The sequence below is a fragment of the Tribolium castaneum genome, chromosome 1 (genome assembly GCF_031307605.1).
Source record: "Tribolium castaneum strain GA2 chromosome 1, icTriCast1.1, whole genome shotgun sequence".
NCBI lineage: Eukaryota > Metazoa > Arthropoda > Insecta > Coleoptera > Tenebrionidae > Tribolium > Tribolium castaneum.
This window is the reverse complement of record NC_087394.1, coordinates 11,900,999-11,916,983: the sequence shown is the minus strand read 5'-3', so window position 1 is coordinate 11,916,983 and position 15,985 is coordinate 11,900,999. Positions and strand designations below refer to the sequence as shown.

The following is a 15,985-nucleotide window of genomic DNA, read 5'->3' as shown; positions in this document are numbered from 1 at the left end:
AAATCTTTTCGAGCATCGAGTCGCCAGTGCCGGAGGAATTCCTGCGCGCGCATCCAGCGCCTACCCACAATCCCTTGCGTCGTCTGTGCACCGCCAGATAACAGACAGCAAATTTCTTGTGAAATATTACAAATTATTTCGGCGTTTTTGCAAACTTTTCGGCCCTTTTCCACACCGCCGTGTAGTCGCCCACACAATGCCGAAGAATAAAGGTGAGACTGCTCCGCGCCCCTAACTGCGTATGTTGCCAATTTGCGACATATCGACACCTCGCGACCACACGTTCCGTTTTGACAATTATTGGGGCACATTTTGCAATAAACGGCCCGAAAATTGCCAAAAGTTGTGGACTACAAGTGGGCAAAATGTGCAAATTGTGTCCCCTTGTGGCTAATGTCAAGTTCACATAGTGACGTTTTGTTTTAATATGTCATTCCAGGAAAGGGAGGTAAGAACCGTAGAAGGGGTAAGAACGAAAATGAAACGGAAAAACGTGAGCTGGTCTTCAAGGAAGATGGACAGGAGTATGCACAAGTCACAAAAATGTTGGGGAATGGACGGCTGGAAGCAATGTGCTTTGATGGCGTTAAGAGGTTATGTCACATACGAGGCAAGCTTAGGAAGAAGGTAATTTGCAAGAGCTAAAGTCTGATGTTTTTGCCATTATTCTGTATTTTTTATGGTAATCGACGTAAGTTATACTGAATTTGCGCTTAGGGTCTTGTTACAATAAAAAAATTAAATTGGCCAAATTTTTAGTATGAAGCGTTCTGTGAGGGACAGCTCATTTGAGCTTTTTGGAGTAAAATAAAGTTCAAATTGAGAGTCTGCATAAGGAAAGATATCTGTGTTAAACTGAGTCCCAGCGACAAGAAAACCCACCAAATTCCATTTCTTTTTAACGTTATCTACACATGAAACCTTAATTTGGTTTGTGTATCTTCTGTATCCGAAATGTTATGATTTATTGCGAAATTTGGTCAAAAAACAAAATCACATCTGTACCAATTGCCGGAAGAATTTAGCTGCAAAACATAATTTTGAACTTTTGCAAAGTGTTCTACCTAAAAACCTTTTGAAAAAAATGGTTATTGCATATTGTTTTTTGGAATTAGATTTATTATCATTATTTTAATATGGGAGGTATAATTTGACATTCTAGAAGAGCGGCTTTTTTCTCAGTTGACATGTGAATTTAAATGTAAAGAATTTTGTTATTTTATTTTGAATTTTTTTCGAATGTCTGTATAATTAACTTGTTGAAAATAATAATATGTTAATCAAAGTTTCATAATAATCAATAAAAATGCTCATATTAGGACAAACCTAGCCAGCTGGGAAACAAAAAATTTGTATCGGAGGATAAATTTAAATTGGGCAATTATATTGCGGGTAATTTTTCTAACGTTCCTTCGAAATGAAAAAGAAACAATTTGACCATCTCTTCTACGTGTAAAGTAAAAAAATGAAATTCTATTACGTAGGTAAATAGGTATTCCTTATTTTCTTGTTTAAATGTATGTAATATTACGCAGAATGAAACAACCTGAAAAATTCTGCGTTGTAAATTGCCTTATTACATAGAATTAAATTGTTTAAATAGAAATTGGACAATAGTAAGTAGTATTATTTAGATAATTTAAAGATCTGGTAACATAATTTGTACTTTTATCTGACCATTTGGGAATTTTAGACGTGACGAAAATTATCAAATTTAACAAATATGCAATATTTTTTAATTTTTACTTTTATTTATTTTGAAAATGAAGAGAGTACACTTCTTTTACTAGTTTTTAATTTTTACTTTTATTTATTTTGAAAATGAAGAGAGTACACTTTTTTCACTAGTTTTTAGTTTAATATCTTCGAGAACAGCAGGTTTCTACGTATATTAGTTAAAATTTGGATTCAAATGTAAAATATTTTAAAATTTGTTTTTTTAATGTACTGGTTCCAATAAGTTGGATCAGGTTTTGTTAACAACCAAACAAAATTATTATAAAAATGTTATTTCTCCCAAATTTCGCGTGAGATTTTGATTGATTGCTCCCACATTTTTTGTGGGATAAAACAACCGTCACTATTACTATTTGGACGCCATTTTTAATGTCGATTTGATAAACTGTTATATCCTGTCGACGGTATAAGTTGTTTTTGATTTGATGTTGAAGTATTGATATAACTGTTAATTTTTAGTCGAAAAATAGAGATCATTAAAAAAGCCATATTTTCATTAACGTTTGTTAAAGGTGCTGAAAAATTGTCAATTTTAGCTAAATTTTTACGAAATCAGGTGAAAACTTGTCTATCTATAAAAAGTTTAAATAAAGAGTTTAATTCCTTTAGCTGCAGCTGCAAAAAACATTTTCTAGAAGCTAGTAAACATTTTTGTGTACGTACTTGTTATAATTTGCAGGAACCCTTTAAACCTAATCTTCCTTAAATGAAGAATATGACTAAAAAAAGTTGTGTTTTTTTAGAATTTGTTTAAAAACGGTTTCTAGAAAAATACAAGAAAAATAAAATTTTTACAAAAAATTACAAAAAACAGTTTTCTAGATGTGGAAAAATAGTACCTAAACAAATTTGCATCTTGATTTTGCTTAAGCAAATTTATCTAATATTTTTTCAGTTTCTTTTTTGTCTAAAACTTCTTAAATAATTTCTACCATAAATCAACACTGAAAAAGATCTTTCAATTAATACTAATGTAAAGTTTTTCCTATGTTTCAATATAAAATTTTCTATTGGAACAATAGTTACTGGTCTATTCGGTTCTTACCTTTTGAATTTCTTTTGAAATTGATTCTTTTGATTTAATAAATTTCTATCAGATGCATAAGTATTTAGTTCCAACATTTGGTATGTATCACCACCCAACCAACTAACTGCAAAAATCTAATTGAGACAATATTTCTGATGTGAAAGACGGAATTATTTCCATAATTTTTTTTAAACAGCTCAAAAGTTACAAAAAGCTGTGCTGCTATTTTTGTGTTTTATAAGTTTTTAAGTTTTATGTTGAAATAAAAAATACATTTTTTACGAAATATTTTGGTACAGAGCTAAAAAAATCACCGTTCAGTGAACTTTCTTTAAAAAATAAGTGCTTAAACGGTGGTGTTAGAAGGTATACATACATCATCATCGCTTAAACCATCAAATTTTTAATTTAACAAATAATAACGGTCTAAAGGATAGACCGGAGCATTGTTTTCTAACAGTGGCACTAAGATGTTCTATGTTTTGAAATCAAAAGTTTAATTACTCAAAATCTCTTAAATTTTCTGTTATCTAGATTTCAGAATTGTTTTTCATATAAAAACGATTGGAATAATTTGAAAGTTATCATAAAGGGTGTCTCAAAATTGGCGAATTCCGAGTTTAGAGCATTATACAAAATTGCTTCAGTAGTCCAAACACAGAAAGAAAAAATATAGGGCTTTCCCACAAAGATACATTGGTGTGAAGATCACTCTTTGAAGTGCGTTTTCTTCAAATGCAGGCTAAAACTTTCAGTATTTATTCTTATTTATGATAAAGGTGATTGGATAGAAAGTAAAATAAAACAATTTCTCAAAAAATAGCTTTATTTTGGAGTAAAAAAATCTTGGATTTTTGTTATTTGACGATTCGTTTTTAAGAAAAATTACAAAAATTTAAGATTTTTTTACTCCAAAATGAAGATAATTTTTGGAGAATTGTTTTACATTATTTTCCACAATAATCTACATCATAAATAACAATAAACACTGAAATTTTTATCCAGCATTTGAAAAAAACGCAATTCAACCCAATGTATCTTTGTGGTAAAGCTCCGAACCTTCACTTTCTGTCTACATTTGGACTCTACAACGCTCTGAACTCGGAATTCGTCAATTTTGAGACACCTGAATTTTTCTCAAATTTGTTTTTCCACGTTTCACTGCCTTGTAGTCTAATGTTTTTTTGTATTTTATATTTAATATCATGAAGAGGTATATTTATGAAAAAAAAAATTCACATTTTAACTAAGAATGTTTTTTTTTAGTAGATTTTGGACTAGTCTGTCATAGAGAACACGGTAAAATGTTTCTGTTGCATCCTAGGTTTAGGAGAAGACACGTGCATATTTTTATTGTTAATAAAATTTGCAAACCTATTTGACACTGATTTACTATAAACTCCGTATTAGACTAGTTTTTTTTTGTAGGTGTGGATCAATCAAGGCGATATTATCCTCATCGGTTTAAGAGACTACCAAGACGCCAAAGCGGACGTAATTTTGAAATACACACCGGACGAAGCTCGTAATTTGAAGACGTACGGCGAGTTCCCTGAATCTGTAAGAATCAACGAGACAGTCACGTTCGTTGAAGAAGGCTTTGATGAAGATATCGAATTTGGTGATGATATTAGTTCAGCAGACGAAGCTGATCCTGTCGATGGCGTAAGTTGTTTTTGATTTGGTGTTGAAGTGTTGATATAACTGCTAATTTCAGATCTGATGTCCACATCAATCTTCCATCAAGTACTTGCCATCTGATTTCACGGTACTTCAGTTGGTTTCATCTATAGGTAAAATTTGTTCATAACTGTTAACATGTACAATTAAACAAGTGCTTTTTGTTGAAAATCTGGATTCCGTTTGTGTATATTAATTATTTTTCGAACTCATTAGAAAAGTACTTGTTGGCTTAATTATTTCTTAATTTAAAGGTTCTGTATATTATTTTATATGGTTTTCACATTTACATTAGGTTTTTATTTTTCAAAGAACGAAAAATATTGTAAAAGTTTAAAAAATAAAAAATATTGTAACCAAATTGTCTGTTTTCATGGTGAAATAGTTATTTGTTATAAGCTGTTTTGTTGTTGACTGATTGGTTGATTAATAGTCAATATGTTTGATTCCAATTTTGATGTAGTAATTTGAACACAAATTTTTATTTGTATTAACGTTTTTTACTTACAAATTTAGTAATAATTATATTTTAACAGAATGGAAAAAGTAGTAAGTACATTGTAAAATCTATAAGTTGTCAGCTGTAAATAGAATAAATGTGTTATTTAATTTGAATCTATAATCTCTATAAACCGAAATATACGCGCAATAATTATATCAAGTGTATTACAACTGAGATAATAAACTTTTTAGGTCACCCCTTTATTGGTTAAACCTAAAAAAAATAACAGCAAAAAAAAGTCATAAATAATATGTCTCAAAATTATGGTTCTTTTCTATAATCAAAGTAATGTTTTTATTTATGACTTTTGTACAGTAATGTCAGGACAAAACCGCAATTTTATCAGATATAAAAAGAACATTAATGCAAATGCCACCAAATATAAAAAACTTACAAAAAATACAACGCTTAATTACTAGAGACTGGATTTTAGGACTTTTGTTAAAAAACAAAATAAGACATTACAATAAATGGGTTATAAAATACTCAATAAAAAAAACAAAAACTTTTCGTGTTATTAAAGCTTCTGTATTCAAGGGTAAACAAATATTTTTTCTAACAGTGTATTTTTTACAATCTCTTCAAGGGGTGGTTGCATGATTTTTAGGGACGACTTGACTAACCATCAATTATTTATTTTTAAAATTTGTTTAAGCAAGCAAATCATTGGTTTTTATCTCCCTTACCGTTCGTTATAAGCTAGTTATACCCCTGACGTTATTTGGGTAAAAATCTCCAACAAAAACGTTTACAAGCTTGAAAAAATAAAAATTATTCTTTCAAAAGCTCAAAACAAGCGAAATCGAGTGAAACAAAGTTCTATCAGTTTCTTATTTTTGTGATTTAAAAAACAACTAATAAATTTACTAAACTAAAATATCAATTTTTCTCGAATTTGGTACTCTTTCAGCCAGTTTTAGCGAATTTTTTTGAGAGAGAAAAAAATTGTGTGCTAATCACTTGAATAAATCAATATTACAACTTAATTTGGCCTAATTTTGTTGTGTCTTCGGTTTAGTCTAAATAAAATTTTGTGAATATTTTCCTTTCTGATTTTTGATTTAATTTGGTTATTTTCCAGTTTGTTTTAGAGACAACTACGTATAAACAAAATTTTAACTCAAAACAACATGATTTTCAACCAAATGTTACTATTTCTTTGGCTCATTTTGACGAAATTTAGCTCACAAGGAACTCATTTGAAGGAAACTAATGTCAATTTCCATTTGATTTTAAGTGTATATTGACAGATTCTTGCAAAATTTATCAATTTTTATTAATTACATGAAGCGTGTAGAGTTCCTTTATTGGTTTCTTAATGCGTTGGCAAAAATAATTCTTCCACAAACTACATTTTACCTGGAATAGAAATATTTCCAAGAATTTAGCCTAAAAGTGGAAAGATTTTACCACCTCTAGCGAAAGATTAACGTTTCCAAGGTCTTAAATTCTTATTATTACCTGTTACCTGAGAGAAAGCAGAGGCTATAATCCGTCGTAAATACCTCACAGGTGCACATGCTAGGAATACTAATATTTTTGTAATCTTCTGTCGTTAACTTATTAATAATTTTGTAATTTAAAATAATAATAGAATTCGTAAACTGTTTCCCAACATTTCCAACGATATTTTGAAGATTTAAGATACTTAATTTACTGTTTTTCTTTCATTTTTTTGAGGATAATGCCTAGTTGCGTCAGTTTTTTTTTTTTTTTTGAATCAACCACTTTCATAGCAAAGACCAACAAAATAATTGTTTGTGTTAATTTGTGTTAATCTTTTTCTAAAATAAGAAAAAATAGTTTTCCACTCAAAACTAAAGAATTTATCTTGTGTGATATTAAATGTTGAAATAAAAAGAATAACTTATAAAAATGCATTTGAAAGATTTTTTTGTTTTTTGAGACATTTTATCCCTAAAAATAATTTATAATTAAATAACTGAGATTGCAACCTGTGCTTGCAACAGAAATTTAAATGAAAAACAAATATAACTATAAATACCAAATACTTTTAATAACAATAGGGCTAAAAATATTTGAAAATTTTTAAATTATCACTGTATTTATTTTGTAAGATATCTTTCTAATATTGAAAACTAGTTTTTTTTAAACAAATTTTATAAATCTAATGACTGATCAGTGATCAGACAACGATTGGAAACTACTCTACGATAAATGCAAAATGTGTGAATTTAAATTTGGCGCTCATTTTTATGTCAAACGAAGCAACGTAACCTCAAAAAAATCATCTCTAGAATTATCTTTACTACAAAACAATTATTTAAATTGTCTTTATACATGTTGCGTGTGTAGTTTAATCAATGAAAACACTAATTCCCCACAAGTGAGCCACCATGTCATCACAAAATTTGGATTTCCACAACAAAATAGCGAAACTTTGCATTGAACATTTCGACTCCTTGCCAAAAACAGGAAAGCCCAAAGAAAATGAATGGACGATATTGTCTTGTATTGTCTTAGAAGACAGCGAAAAGTACGAAGTAGTGGCATTAGGAACGGGAACAAAGTGTATAGGAAAAGACAAGATGTCTAGAGATGGGGACATTCTTAACGACTCCCATGCTGAAGTTATCTGCCGCCGAGCCTTCCTCCGGTTTATCTACGACACTATGTTGTCCCAGCCCCAGCACATGTTTTTGTATGAACCAGAAAAACAAATTTTTACTTTAAAACCCAACACAAAATTTCACTTTTTCTCAACCCACGTTCCATGTGGGGATGCTGCGATTTTCACAAAACAAAATGTGGAAGATTTTGGCAATTTGATCCAAGTCTCGGTCCAAAATTCGCTAAAAAGAACAGCTGAAGAATGTGATAGTGGTGTTGAACCAAAAAGAATTAAATTAACAGACGATATTTTTAGAACTGGGGCAAAATGTTTGAAGGCGGATGTGAAACAAGACTTGAAATTGCAAGGGTCTGAGTATCACGTGACTGGGGTTGTGCGCACTAAACCAGGAAGGGGCTCCCCAACTTTGTCCGTTTCTTGCAGCGATAAACTGGCAAAGTGGTGTCACTTGGGGCTCCAGGGGGCCTTGTTGGGTCTTCTGTTAAACAAACCTATTTATTTTAGTAGTTTTACGATTGCTGGGGGTACTCCTTTTAATGAAGAGGCAATGAGAAGGGCGCTGTTTGACAGATTAGGGAGCCCCCTTCTGGAAGAACCTTATCACAGAAGTGATGTTACCTTAGGACAGGCCGATGTCAAATTTTTGTTTGAAAAATTTGGTAACAAAAATCCTTGCCCTTCCAGTATTATTTGGTCAAAAGGATTCACGTAAATATATTTTTGTTTATCATTTGAATAAACTAACTAAAGGCTTATTTTTAAGGCAATGTGAGGTTGCCATTGATGGCAGAAGACAAGGAGTGACAAAGAAACACCTAAAAACAGTTGGTGCCCTAAAAATTTGCAAGTTAAAATTGTTTGAAACTTTGGTAAAAATTGTTGACCAATTTAAAATCAAAATAGAAAATGTTGATGATTTAAGTAAGCTAACGTATCAAGAAGCAAAACTGTGTGCAAAAGATTATGGCAGAGCTTGGACTAGTCTTAAAAAGTCATTCAAAGTTTGGACTACAAAAGATGACAATTTGTTACAATTTCGGATTAAATTGTGACTTCATTTTTTAATAAAAATATATATTAGATTTGTAGTTTTTTTTTTGACTAATTACAGTAAAACCTCTGTGTTATGGGCACTTGTACACTTCCGTGTACCTCTACCTAAAGCAGTGCCTAAAGTGGCACTAAAATTTAGAAAATCTGATGAATTTAATGATTTCAGTTTTTAACTTTGTATAGAAGCAACAATGTCAAGTAAGTTTTGTGTTAAAAGTTTGTACATAAAGCAAATATTTATTTATTTAAAGAAATTGAAAAAATTATTGCGTTGTACTATCAAATGCTGGTGGTTTTTTTTGTAACATTTTAAGCTTTCTTTTAGTATGTGAATCCTAGATTATAAACACTATTTTAAAACACGCTTCCCATACCAACGTGTTTTAATTAAAATGTTTCATCAAAAAAAAATTGAATAACACGTAAAGTTCTCGCATACGCTCGTTGCATAACGACAGCCCTCGAACTTTAAGCTTGTGTTTTCGCATTCATATTATTAATAACTATAAAAGAATTTATTTTTCAATTGACATTTTATATTTTCCTGGAAATATAAAACCTTGGTATTTTTTAATTATATACCAACTATGGCCTCCTTGATGTGTAGAGACAACTTCGTTGTTCAGGCCTGCTGGCGCACCGTTGAGACTTTTTTTGTAAAACCGTAGATGTTCATTCTAAACTACCAATCTGACAAAAATAAAAACCATTTTGTTTTTTAAGTCACCAGACATTAAATTTTAATAATAAGCTCACTGATAATTGGTCAGTGAGCATCAGAAAATGTACTTTTATGTAATACAATGAAATGAAATTAAAGGCAGAAAGAGCGAAATATTTGCATTGCCTCATATTTTTGACATTTTGAAAACGCTAAAGTATAATTTTTAAGTATAAAATAGTAAGGACCATGTGTAAAAAAAAACACTGGTTAAATTGTAAACGCTAGGTGAAAATTGTAAAATTGTTTTACGAAAAAAAAACAATCTCCCTTCTCTACGAGCAACAACTGCATTTTTTGCTTAGCACTAGGGCTTTCTTTGTTAACTTTTTTATTTACCACTTAGTATTTAGAGATTTTTTATAGTAAATCTTATTTTACTACATAACTTTTTATTAGTTATTATTATTACCTAGCTTTTAAAAGACTACGTAGGAATTCCTACTTAAGTTTTACATATTATTATTACAGTGAAATCTTTTTTAACGGACACCTATAAGCGGACTCCCCTGACAAAGGGCCATTTTTCTAGCCCCATTTTATTATTATGCTTCTAACTTTTTATTAAACTAATTTAGTTTGTGTCTATTATTTCTCTTAAGAGGACACCTCCATTAACCGGACAAAAAACGTGTCACCGTCAGTGACCACTTATTGAGATTTTCACTTTATTTTATTTAGCAAGTGACTATTATTTAATAAATTGTTTCTCCATTAACCAGATGGTTACAATTTTGATTTTTACAGTAATATCAGCAGTAATCCGAAAAATAAGTAGGTAAATAAATTTGGAAGGGGATTTTAATAAAACTTCCAAAAAGTAAAACGTATTCGAACCAGTTAAACAAAGTCGACTGGATGAAGACATCTTGTTTTTTTTAACTTTATGAATTTAACAAAAAAACAAAAATTGCGTACAAAAACTGCTCTATTTAAAATATAATTTATCACTGTAGTTTAAGGAACTGTACGAATTTGAGATGTTTGAAAAAATTTATTTTCCTGAGAGTGTTCTTACACACTATGGTTTCAAATTGTATGTGAATTTGACCGGCACCAAAAGAATTTATATTTTTGTGGTAAAAGCTTGTTCTGATAATAATTCTTTCCTTTAAAGACTACTGTTTACCTAAGCACTAACTTTATTAGTATCCATTTAATTTTTTACAACAAAGCTCCAGACATCTTATCTGCTATATCGTCAATGATTTTATGTTTCAAATTTCTTCTCAAAAACACCACTGAAACAGCTACTAGTGTTTTTGAAAAAAAAATATAAAACTTTGTGTTTATTACATTTTTTGTCATTTTACTTGTATTTGCAGGTTTTAGACAAACACGAAACAAAGCAGAAATTTTTAATTCCGCAAAAAATGTGTTCTGTAAAGTTTTTACTGCAAAATATTAATTTATTTAATGTCTTTTTAGACTGTAACTTTGCTCTTTATTTTCTTATTGTTTTCACGATTATTTACATAATTAATTTGTTTGTTTTTGGAAATGTCGTAGTCGGAATTTTCCATTATTTGTAATTTTTTCTTTTTGTATAAAGATATTTCGAACTTGAGTACCGATTTTGTAGAAAATGACCAATTTTGAAACAAATTTCATTTAAAAAAAGTCTTCAACCTTCAATGAGATTTTTTAAATTTTTAACTATATGTTTTAGCTTATGTAGAATTACTAAAAACTTGAAATAATTGGGGGCAGTGAACACTTGAGAAGACCAAAGTTACTCCATAATCCATAGTTTAAAAAAAAATTGAGGGCCACAACCTATTTAACGTGTAGGGAAACATGTGATGTTGCTTTAAAACGAGTATAGTGGCGGTCAGCTCGATTTGCGTGTGCGTCATCAATTTCATTTTTTCATTACCAACACAAAGCTGTAAAAAAATTATCAAAAACAATGTAAATTTAAACAACTAAGGGGTATCTAAGGGTGGTATCCTTGAACATTAATTTACATGTGTAATTCGACAACACCGTCAAGTGTCACGAATTTGTCAACCTGACATTGACAGTAAATTATAGACGTCGTCGCATGGTTGTCGAAAGTGTTATCGGTGTTAATCGCAAGTATTTTACGTTCGTTTATTGTGTTGTGTGATTTGCGTTTCGTTAGGTTTTTGATTCTGCGTTTATTAGTTCTTGTTTTGTGAATCTGTATTTTTTGTAACAACTCATAATTTAAACACTTCGTAACCTCAAAAAATATTTGATAGTTTGTCACCGCTATGCCCCTGCTATGTAAACGTAGTGACAGAAATGTCAGATGACGCACACGCAAACGGAGCTGAGCGCTACCATAAATGACTATAAAAGGATAATCGCAAATACAACCCAAGCTGTAATGTCGCTCAGAAAATTGAAACACGTTGCACAATGTACCGGGGTTTTACTGTACTTTTATTTTTAATTTATAGTCCCCACTGTACGCACCTACATTACTGGTTGTCTACTCATTTGATATGTAATCAGCGGATTTATTGTTAATTTTTATTTACTCTGCTTTACCGTGTTTTCCGGTGCCGTTATTTTTTAATTACTTAATTAACGTTAATTTGACGCATCGATTATTTTAGTTATTTTAACACGAAAAGCTTGCACAAGAAGATGGACTGTAAATCACTGAAAGTCCAACTTCCCAGTGGAAAATACATGCCTTTAATTGGATGTTAAGTATTTAACACTAATGTTCTTCACTTAATTAATTGGCATTCTTTAGTTGGCACTTTCCAAATCCGGGGCCGCAATTTAATAAGAGACGTCCTAAACCATGCCCTTGCTGCCGGTTACAGACAAATAGGCACGTATATTAGCTCACTAAAATCATAATGAATAGGTAAACCTTTACAAGTTATTTTTTACTCCAGACACAGCAGCTGTGTATGGCAATGAACAAGACATTGGAATCGCCCTAAAAGAACTCTTGCCCAAGTATAAACTAACAAGGGAAGACATTTTCATTACATCAAAGCTTTGTACGTTATTGTTGTTAAAATACGTCCAGATAATTCATTTTTATGTATAGCCCCAAGTGACCAAGGCGATAAAGCCCTCCAGGCCCTCAAAACCTCAATCCAAAACCTGGATTGCACATACCTAGACCTCTACCTAATCCACTGGCCTGGGGCACATGGCATTCCAGGCAGCCACCCAAACAACCCCAAACTCCGGGCAGCAAGCTGGAGTTCACTTAGCCAAGGTGTCCAACAAGGACTAGTGCGAGACATTGGAGTCTCAAACTACACCACACGACACCTGACCGAGCTCCTGGCCACTAACCCCTCAGTTAAACCCGCAGTTAATCAGGTGGAGTGGCACCCACATTGTCACCAAAGCGACCTGAAGGAGTTTTGCAAAACAGAGGGGATTTTACTCCAAGCTTATTCCTCACTCGGGGGCTCAAATAACCCCAACTTGATCTCAGATCCCATCGTGTGCGAAATTGCCAAAAAGCTGAACAAGAGCCCAGCTCAGGTTTTGCTACGTTGGGCCCTCCAACAAGACATTGGCATTATTCCAAAAGCTAGGTCTAGGGAGCACATTGAGGCAAATATTGATCTTAACTTTGCCATCCCTCAGGAAGATATGAGCAGGCTGAGTAACATTAAAACGCAAGAAAAGTACGCTTGGGACCCGAAAACTATTCAATAATTTTTATTTTTAATAAAGTTGTTTAATAAAGAACATGCACCTTTACTTTGATAAGAATATACGGAAGACTATAGGTTAGGAGACGCAACGATTTTCTGTACCCCAAAAAGTGTAGTACGACAAAGTACTAGTAGGGGCGCTTTCAGCGTTATTCGCTGACAAATCGTTTTAAATTAATTTAAATTCAACCAATTCTTCCACTCTCAAAGGCTGAAAAAATTGCCAACTATAATGTTCACGAGAAATATGGGAAAAAAATGTTTAAAATTTGCGCATCGTCCCATATTTTCCGAAACGCTGTGAATACGGTTGAAGTTACAAGAAAAATATTGGCAAGGCACTTGTAGAGAACTAAATTTTCTTTAAAAAATTCCGTAAAACCACAATCTTCAGATTAAATTAATTTCACATTGCTTATTGGAATTTAAAAAATTTGGCTATACAATATTATAAGGCTGATAACGGAAATCCTTATTTTACTACCTTATTCAAGGGTATTATTATTTTAAGTATTTCTAGAAGTAGTTTCAATTGTAGTTCAACTACCTTTGTGTATTTAAATACGTATTTTACTACTTCTTTAACCCTAGTAACTTAATTACAATTAGCTATTTTTTTTCTAAATATTTAACTACAGTATTTAATTTTGTCTTTCCATCACGATTGTTGTATTTACATAGCAAGCTTCATTAGTATGCAGAAATGTTAAGCCGAACCAACAATTTGTTGTTTACCTGACTGACTGAGAAATAGTAGGGTGGAGTGGGTGCAGTCGAAAATTGGCTTTAAATAGTTGCCAAAATCCGTAAAAATATTTTTTATAGCTAAACGTTTTGACGTGCCCCGGGCCCTTTAACTTTTCAAATTTAATTATTTTCACAATTTTTTGAAATAAATTAGATACTAGCAGTCTGGCTAATTGTATACCTAACTACATTTTCACTGAATCAGTGTATGTAAAATTGTAGTAAAATACATTTAAAAAAATTGTATTTAAGGCGTACTTAGTAACATTTTCAAAAAAGTAGCTGCAGTTTTGCTTCACTATATTTTAAGAAGTACATGTAGTTTTAAGAACACTTACCTTTATTGGCAAAGAAGTATAACTATGTAGAGCTTGTGCATCTTGAAGAGATGTAAAACAAAAAAAAGAAAAAAGAAAGAATTCAAATTTTATTAGATTTGATAATAAATAAAATTTCAAAACGAAATTTTACTTTGTTCACTTTACAACTTTTTGCATTTCTTTTGAAAGAATGCTTTTGAAGTGTATTCCTCTGAGGGGGACAATTGTGGTCGTTTCATTAATTATAAAAAAGGTCACAGATGAAAGTATCAATATGTACTGCCTTAGTGGAAAAAATTGCAATTGCAATTTAAATACAGTACGAGTACATAATTTCAGATATGCTAAAATTGTGAGCATTACACAAGTTTACAGTATACCTACCTATCTGTTGCCTCAGATTTTTTTGCTGTTGTTAAGAAATTGTTGAAACCTGATTTCAAAACTTCTGAGATTTTTTTCTATCAGCTCTAGTCAAATTAGCATTTCGTAAAAGCAGGACACAACTTTTAGTCATTTACTTATCTGTTGTCTCAAATTTTTATCAATTCTTATGCCAAAAAAACCGAATCTGGTTAATAGATACTTTCAAATCTGTTGCTCACAACAGACAGTATCAGTCTGTATTTTTGAGAACGCAGTGAATACACGATTGTAGATACAAAAAAGCGTAAGAAAAGTTGTAGAGAATTAAATTTCCTACAGAATGTTTGTGACATCATATTTTATTTTTTACAGTTTAGGTTTACATTAATTTTCTGTTTCCTGATCACCACATGAAATGAATCACATTTTCCGCTTTTTTTTTTAAATATACAAGTTGTATCACGTAACTTTACGAGACCTGCGCTTAATTTTATATGTAAAGATATGTTTTTTTACTGCATTTTTGGAATACTCGTATTATTTTAATCAGTTTTCCCTATACCTAAATTTAATTGTTTATTTATTTAGTTTATATTTAGTGTTTTATGTAAATTTTTGGACTTGGACCTTACAATTCGAAAATCGATAACTTATCTGTTTTTAAAAATTCTGAAATCCCTTTTGGCCTATTCGAAAGAAAAGGCTTAAAGGTTTTCCAAATTTCTAAATGAAAGTTAGCAAACCCCAAATTTTTAAGATTAAGTTTACAGAATTTCAAACACCCATAACCCCATAACTCAAAATTTTTAAATGAAATGCCACAATTTTTTATTTCACCATAATAAATGGTAGAGAATTTAATTCCGTTTCAATCTGTATTAACATAGCAAAATTTTGAATGGAATTTGTCGCTTCTTCAATGAAAAATGTTTCTTTATAAAACTGTACAAGAATGTCTGTGGCTAATAATAAAGAAAACCAACATAATTTGAAAATTATCACAGATATAGCCATAGGGAATGCTAATACAGATCGTTGCAGAATTAATTTTTCTTACATTTAGTAAAATAAAAATTGGGCCATTTCATTTGAAAAAAAAATACTTATAGGTTAGGTATCTTATATTTCGGAGTTTGTAAACTTTTTTTACAATTTTGAACACACTGAAGGAAAAATATAGGAGTTCTTTTTTGTCTGTCCAAGTACGATTTCTAAAACTCTAAAAATGGCAGATTTACTGATTTTTGAAGTGAAAGATGCAAATCCAAAAATTTTCAAAAAATCTTGAATATTCCGAAAACGGCTAAATTTAGGTATAGGGAAAACTGATGAAAATCCTTTCGAAGTGACCCGTGAAATCCAAAAACGCAGTAAAAAACATATCTTTCCATTTAAAATAAAAAAGTTGATGGTGACTTTCGGTATAACCCGAAGTGTCGCCATATTAAAAATATTTTCGTTCAACAGGGCCCAATGATGAATATCATTATCAGAACTTTCAATACTTTAAGTTATAATGTGGGGTTTAGACGGTATATAGTTTATGATACAATTTTTTCAGTACTTTTTTTTGTCTCTTA

The 15,985-nt window shown here is 31.0% G+C and overlaps 3 protein-coding genes across 4 annotated transcripts; all 3 read left to right on the top strand.

Moving 5' to 3' along the window:
- Positions 1-58: 58 nt before the first annotated feature.
- eIF1A (eukaryotic translation initiation factor 1A) lies at positions 59-5,059 on the top strand. Its single transcript, XM_962068.5, has 4 exons — positions 59-212; positions 440-627; positions 4,193-4,429; positions 4,482-5,059. Exons 1-4 carry the CDS (start codon positions 197-199, stop codon positions 4,485-4,487), a joined length of 447 nt encoding a protein of 148 aa, XP_967161.1. The 5' UTR covers positions 59-196; the 3' UTR covers positions 4,488-5,059.
- A 2,029-nt stretch (positions 5,060-7,088) lies between these two features.
- Adat1 (Adenosine deaminase, tRNA-specific 1) lies at positions 7,089-8,621 on the top strand. Of its 2 annotated transcripts, XM_015978501.2 has the most exons (3): positions 7,090-8,247; positions 8,303-8,408; positions 8,462-8,621. In XM_015978501.2, exons 1-3 carry the CDS (start codon positions 7,304-7,306, stop codon positions 8,462-8,464), a joined length of 1,053 nt encoding a protein of 350 aa, XP_015833987.2. In that variant the 5' UTR covers positions 7,090-7,303; the 3' UTR covers positions 8,465-8,621. The 2 variants fall into 2 exon arrangements, with proteins under 2 accessions (XP_967247.3, XP_015833987.2); XM_962154.5 differs by having other exon boundaries at positions 7,089-8,247; positions 8,303-8,621.
- A 2,630-nt stretch (positions 8,622-11,251) lies between these two features.
- Positions 11,252-13,006, top strand: LOC655672 (glyoxal reductase). Its single transcript, XM_008193070.3, has 5 exons — positions 11,252-11,841; positions 11,899-11,990; positions 12,042-12,122; positions 12,190-12,297; positions 12,348-13,006. The coding sequence occupies exons 2-5, from the start codon at positions 11,930-11,932 to the stop codon at positions 12,971-12,973; spliced, it is 876 nt and encodes a 291-aa protein (XP_008191292.2). The 5' UTR covers positions 11,252-11,841; positions 11,899-11,929; the 3' UTR covers positions 12,974-13,006.
- Positions 13,007-15,985: the final 2,979 nt, after the last annotated feature.

Excerpts from the sequence above, each read along its gene's own strand:
- LOC655672 (XM_008193070.3), top strand. The coding sequence starts at position 11,930 with ATGGACTGTAAATCACTGAAAGTCCAACTTCCCAGTGGAAAATACATG. Across the intron at positions 11,991-12,041 it reads ATACATGCCTTTAATTGGAT|TTGGCACTTTCCAAATCCGG; the intron begins GTTAAGTATTTA and ends GGCATTCTTTAG. Across the intron at positions 12,123-12,189 it reads TGCCGGTTACAGACAAATAG|ACACAGCAGCTGTGTATGGC; the intron begins GCACGTATATTA and ends TTTTTACTCCAG.
- Adat1 (XM_962154.5), top strand. The coding sequence starts at position 7,304 with ATGTCATCACAAAATTTGGATTTCCACAACAAAATAGCGAAACTTTGC. Across the intron at positions 8,248-8,302 it reads ATTTGGTCAAAAGGATTCAC|GCAATGTGAGGTTGCCATTG; the intron begins GTAAATATATTT and ends CTTATTTTTAAG.
- eIF1A (XM_962068.5), top strand. Across the intron at positions 628-4,192 it reads GAGGCAAGCTTAGGAAGAAG|GTGTGGATCAATCAAGGCGA; the intron begins GTAATTTGCAAG and ends TTTTTTTTGTAG.